Here is a 6592-nt window from a genome sequence, read left to right as displayed (position 1 = left end):
CAGAGGACAGCTTGCAGAAGTCAGTTCTTTCTTTCTACCGTGTGCATCCTGAAGACAGAACTCGGGTTGCCAGGTTTGGCAGCAAGTGCCTTTACTTGCTGAGCCATCTCTCTCGCCCTAGGGATGGCACTCTGGGAGACCTTTTTCACCCATGATATATCCTCACTAAGTCATCAGAGAATATATTAGTCACGCACAATGGCTGGATTTCAAAAATATGAGGGATTTGTGAACTGTATAACTGGAGAATCCTAACCCATCCCTTGGTTCCTCCCTTGAGGAGTCAAGCGATCAGTGTGGAAGTTCTGTGTGGCATTGTGAGCAACTACCTTGCTCAGCAGCCATGTCTTTGAGGCAGGCACAGGGAACAAAGTGGTGGTGGTGGTGGTGGGAATGGATCAGTCTTTCCAGACACTTGATGATCTCGCGGTCCGGAAGATCGAGAGAGGTCACGTTCAAGCCCAGCATACTGGAAACCGTCTCCCTGAAGTCCACCAGCTGTGGTAGCAAAGCAGAGACACATTAGCTGGGGAAGGAGAAAAACATACCACCATTTCTCGGTAAATTACAACAGCAATAACAAGGAAGGAAACCCCAGACTTGCATGAGGAAGGCAAATTACCTATTCTAGCCTGAGTCCTCTAAATTATGAACAAGTAGGCTTGCCTGCTAAATGACTTCCAAAATCCCTGCAAGGTCCCCAAGCCTCAGCAGTTTCGTGATCTCTTGCGAGACAATGTGTGCATTTGCTACTGAGACCCTCGGGAGACAATCATTCCTAAGACTCTGATCTCAATGTATCTGTTCAGAAATCGTGAATGAACAAAACTGGGAACATTCTCTGCAGTCTGACAAGGAGCTCTACAAATGTCAGTGTGAACAGAGAAACATTTCTGCATTCAGGACCTTTACAGGGCAATGGGTTTCTGAAACTCTGTAGAAGGAGTAAGACGTTGAAAACAGGAAGGCTTCTCCATCCTTCTTAAACCAAAGACTGCTGCCTCGGCGTGTGGTTCTAGCACTGGGCTGATCTGAGATTACTAGGTGTCCATCAAGGGGGAAATAGAAGCCAGGGGCAATGGTTATAATGAGCCCTGTTGTAGTACTGTAGTAAACATTATTCTGGGGGGGGGGGGTGTTCTATTTCCCATTTGAATACATAGCATCACAAAACCAACCTCTCTTCACACTCTCCCAGGATCATTCCTGTTGCCCTAGGCTACCATAGGCAAAACAAATAGGCAAGCCCTCACTCAATACCTTCCATTTCAGAAAAGATGGCGTGCACATCAGGAGTGCAGCCTGAGGATGGAGCACCATCAGAATACCATCCAAGCCCACCAACCCCATGCCCATTGATCTCCAACTTCCTTCCCACGAGTGGTCCAGTGTGGGAGATGAGAAGGTTTCATTTGCACACCACACCCTCAAAGTGTATATAGAAAATATTGTTCTCGGTGGGATGGTACTGGCTTTGTGAACTAATTGAGCTTGGCTGAGATCCTGATGCCAGCATCATGGCTTCTCTAAGACAGAACTGGTGTCCCCAGAGTGTTTACCATTTAGGGGTTTGGGAAGACATCATATGTAAGCCTGACTCTCAAGCCTATAGACCTAAGGGAAACAACCGCCTGCTCGGCATGAGTGCTCTGATTCCCACACTTGGTTCAAGCACCTAAACAGAATGAGGTACCAGTTGCGTCTCTCACACGCAACCATTTCTGTCAAGAGTTTCCCGCCCTCTTAAATATGGCCAAGACACACAATTCCTGAGATGTTTTCTTCCTGAGAACGCTTGCCCTTAGAGTTTGGCTCTCCCCAGCTCTGCCTGACACATGAGCCAAAGCAGAATGGGAAAAGAAGGAAAAAAAAAAATCCCTAGAACCAGAGTCTAGAGTCTATTCTCTGCCCTTTTCAGCTTCAGAAAGTGACACACCAGTCAAAGGCAGTAGGGGTCAGACTGCCCGGGACAGAGTTCTTTATGTTTGACCTGATGTGTTCAGGAGATAAAATTCTCCTTGTAACCAGCCAGCCAGCGTGTACTTTTTTTTTATGGCTTACATCTGTGCTTGGTCAACCATGAAGTCTGGGTGCCACTGTTGGAGATTGGAGGCTGTTTCCTGCAGCTGATCTCTGTGGGAGATAAAGCTTCTCTGAGCTCCAAGCCCTGCTGAACATTAAATGTGATGAGGCAATCCCTAGAGGCAAGTATCAGACGCAGTTTAAAGCATCCCCATCACCGCCAGATGATGGGCTCACACTGGCTTGCTAATGCTTCGATAAGAGCATTAACTTTTGTTTCTTTCTTATAGTCTGTCATGAAGCATGAACTGCTTGTCTTGGTCAAGAAACTCCTAATAATTACTGCCATGCCAAAAAGATGCTAGGGGGTGGGCACATCTGTTGAGAAGACATAAAATCTCTACGCATTGTGTTCGGAGAAATGTATGAACGCTGCTTCCTTTGGAGGCACATATACAAAACTAGATGGGCACGGGGGAGCTAAGCATGGCCCTGCACACGGGTGGCATAGCAGTTCCCAAAGCAGTTAAGTGTGTGACTATGCATACGGCTTTTAGACCACCCTGCCATGTCCTAAAGAAGATTCCATGAGCAGATTACCAGCTGTTCTCTTCTCTCAGCTTCATCCAGAGAATTCTTCAGGAAGCTCATTTCACTGCTGGCCAACTCTATCATAGCCCTGGCTCTTCCCTGATTCGCTTGAGCCTCCTGCTCTGTGGTTTCCAGCTCTGACATGACCAACATGAGCTTTTTTTCTGCATCCTCCTTCATCTGCTCCAGCTCATCTCGGGATTGATTTAAGTCCTCAATGGCTTTGGTCTGCTCCAAAGTCTTAATCTGAGAAGCCAAGAGAAAGAACAGTCATTTCCCTTGTACTTCCTTGGGAGAACTGGATACAAAGATAAGTGGGAAGTCGGTGGAATTCACTTGACATTTTTTTTTATGAATGAGCAACGAACTTCATCCCAAGCAGCTATGCAGACCTTACAGAATTACATAGGCTGAATCAGCATGACCTCAGTCTTTATAGCTTATAAACAATAGAATACAGTACCCTTATTGGATAAACCAATCCACTAAAATCGCAGACACTGTGGCTCTGGGACGAGATCCCTAAAATACAGCCTGTGAGCAAGTTGGACTTTCTGTGCTAACCAGTGGAACCCTGGGCATGAAGCGAAGCATTGTCACTGAATCCCCAGCTGAAACCTCCCACCTTAAAGCCCTAGCAGAGGCTCCTGGGATGAGATGAGTGTGTCCTTGTGAGTTTGAGATCACACTGCAGCCGCTCACAAAAGAATTCAAGTAAGAAAGTGCTTACCACATCCAGCACAGCTCCAGGGACATACCCAATGCAGGAAGTGAGGAAATGAAGGAAATATGAAAAGACGGACAGACACACATAGAAAATCTGGGATCAGGTGTTTTCTGCTGGAGAAACTGCTTTACTGCAGAAGCTCAGGGTGCTTACTGTAGAGATTAAACAGAGAAGTGGAGCTATTGCATACATCTGTACAAGAAGGTGGGTTATTTGAGATAAACAAGCAAGCAGGGGTTGTGGTATATGGCTGGATGGAGGGGACAGGTTTGGCTAATCTTGGTAGAAACAGTTTCTGTGGGGGAGTCATCTTCAGGCTGCAGAAATCAAAGGGAAGAAAGCTATGGTGGTCATTTTCTGCACACACTTTCAACAGCCACACTTGGACCAGTGGGAGGCTTTATCCTTCCATGTGTCTGAAACTCTACAGTCTGTGGACATGAATCACAACTCGGATGGAGTACAAAAGCATCCCTGGGTGAATTAGGCCAGACACAGTGGAAAATGTGATAAAATTTCACCAATGAGATACAGGGAACAGGCTAACTCATACAAAGGCAACAGAAGTGACCAGGGCTGAGGGAGAGGATAAAATGGAAGTTGTTGCATGACAAACAGATTTTCAGTTTGAGGTAATGACACGTGCTAGAAATGGGTGGTCGTGGTACTCCCTCTGGATGTACTCAGCGCTTCTGAAGCACATACCCAGTAACAGCTAAGGTGCTGGGTTTTCTAACATGCTCTTTCACTGAAACATTAAGACACCTGAAACAGTTTTGTAACAGCAAAGATGTGTAAAGGACTATGAAAACTAAATACAAGCCAGGCATGCTGGCTGTGGTAGCTAATCCTGATCCTTCACTGAGGAATTATCTAGATCCAAATGCCTTGTGAGTTTATCTATTCAGGAATGTCTTGATTGCCTTAACTGGAGTGGGAAGACCCAGCCCAGTCAGGGCAGTGCCATTACTTAGGCAAAGGTGTTTAGGTATAGGAGAGGGGAAGACACCAAGCTGAGTACAAGCAAGCGAGCAAGCGAGCAAGCGAGCAAGCAGCACGCATTTATTTCTCTCTGCTCTTGACTGTGGAGGTGATAGAACTAGATGCTTCAAATACGTGCCATTGTGACATCTTTGCAATGATGGACTATAGGACTAAAATTAACCCTTATCTTCTAAGTTGCTTTTAGTTGAGCTATTTTATCACAACAGACATAACATTAGGACGACAGTGCATGCTTTTAATCCCAACACTTGAGAAGCAGAGGCATTGAGATGTGATGTACAGGGCCAGCCTTGCCCACACAGTGAGTTCAGGTCAGTCTGGGCTAATAAGAGCTTACCTCAAACAAAAATCCAAATAAATAAATACAAATAAGCTAGAAGACAATAGCCACTAAGATGGTTAATTTTTTTAAAAAAGACATTTATGAACATTAGCAGGGAATTAGGGGAGTTAGAACTCTTACATAGTGTTGGATGGAGTATAAGCTAGTGCACTAATATGAAAGGCAGTTTGGAAAATGCTAAATACATGATCCATCAGCCCCCTCACCCCCATAATTGTAAGCCAGAGAGAAGGAAAACTATAGGCCCACACAAAAAGTTGCATAGAAAGTTCGTAGAGGCCTTACTCATAATCACAAGTGGTGACCACCCAAACATGTATCAACTGATGGATAGGGAAAATATAGTTTAGCCAAACTATGGAGTGAGTTAGAGAGCAAACAATGAGCCCTAAAAATGGCATAACAAGAGAATGAAGCCGGTTGCCCAAAACCACATGATTATCTTCTTATGAAAGAGACAGGGGAAAGGTCTGAAGCTAATGGGAAGGAAGAATAGGGGGTTATAATTTATGGGTACCAAGTTTCTTTGGGTATGATAAAAAATATTTTTGAAATTAGATACGTTTGAATAAGTCTATAAATATACTTTTTTAAAAAAACGGAAATGCATATTTTAAAATGGTGGCACTCTTTTGGAAGGTTCCAGAAGTCTTTACATGACATGAGAAATGAAACTTTTCAAAGTTACGCCTCTTCCTCAGGGCCCTGTTCACAGTCTGCTCCATATCCTTCCTCCTCTACAAGCTCCCACGACCAGGGTGTTCTAGAGACATTCACAGAACCAAGCAACCATAAACAAAAACTCTGGAACTGTGAGCCAAATATTTTTCTCCCCTTCGTTAGGTTGCTTGCAACGGGTGTTTGATCACAAGAAAGCTATCAGGAAGGACTAGATGGATCCCCAAATCAAAATGCTGACAGAAAGTGGACAGGCAGATAAGAATACATTTGGACCATAGATGGAAGGTGTAGTGAGGAGCTAGTACATTCACCTGGTGCTGGCCTTATATCTTCACTGTGACTGGTGGCAGATAGGTGGCCCATGGTGCCCTGGTCTAAGGTCCTCAGTATCCAATTAGCAAATAAGATGAAGACTAGAAAACTACTCTAAGGTACGATTTGGGGGAAATGTGACTATCTGAGGTATATATGAGTGTCCAGCAGAACAGTTAGACCTATCCTACTGGTATAAATTAAGGAAGTTTGCATCAGATGCCAGCTGGTAAACTCTTAAACTAAAAGCCAGTGTCACAGCATGAAGCTGAGGAGAAGGAGCTAGTCATATGAAAGACACAGAATAGATTGAATAGGTTAAATATGTCACAAGCTAGATGGGGAATGAGCCAAAGCTTGTGATCTAAGCATTTATTAAGAAAAAAAAAAATTAGTCTCCGAGTTGTCATTACGGGAACAGGGGCTGGGAAGGAAAAACTGATTTATCTTTTAGAGTGGTGTGTCAAAATGTATGCCAAGTACCCTCCCATGGCTCAGCTTCCTGTTGAAGCTGAGAAAGCATGCTGAGATGTCTACCGGAGGTGCCAGGTGCCGGGTCACAGCTCAGAGACTAGATGGTCCTAATGAGAAGAAAGAGGGGCGGGCTCCGAATAGCCAGAGGCTTTATCACAGCCCAGAGGTGTCAGGTCTTTGCATAGTTTAGGTCCCAGAGCCCTGACTTGGAGCAGCCAGAGAAAGAGGAAACGACAGACACATGAGTATGCACCTAGAACTCTCAGGTGGAGAAGCCACAGCACCCAGAAACTCAACATGACATTGAGTCGAACACAGAGGTCGGACCACTACACACAGATAAATAAGGAGGCAGAGTTATTCTATACCAGTGAGTAAGGAGGCAGATGCTCCTAAGCTCAGTAGGAGCAAGCATCGTAGGGGAGCAGTCTTCAGAC

The 6592-nt window shown here is 44.9% G+C and overlaps 1 protein-coding gene across 2 annotated transcripts in view; it reads right to left on the bottom strand.

Annotated features, from left to right (window-relative positions):
- Positions 1–241: 241 nt before the first annotated feature.
- CCDC170 (coiled-coil domain containing 170) overlaps positions 242–6592 on the bottom strand; it is a gene marked incomplete at its 5' end in the record, with an annotated part of 68352 nt that continues 62001 nt past the window's right edge. For both annotated transcript variants that reach the window (XM_080941990.1, XM_080941991.1), the window contains 2 exons: positions 242–498; positions 2623–2859. In XM_080941990.1, the coding sequence (XP_080798116.1) occupies positions 292–498; positions 2623–2859 (444 nt within the window). In that variant the 3' untranslated portion in view covers positions 242–291. The remainder of the gene's footprint in view (positions 499–2622; positions 2860–6592) is intronic.

Source organism: Micromys minutus (genome assembly GCF_963924665.1).
Source record: "Micromys minutus genome assembly, chromosome: 30".
Taxonomy (NCBI): Eukaryota; Metazoa; Chordata; class Mammalia; order Rodentia; family Muridae; genus Micromys; species Micromys minutus.
The sequence above is the reverse complement of the archived record's forward strand: the minus strand, read 5'-3'. Positions and strand labels throughout refer to the sequence as shown.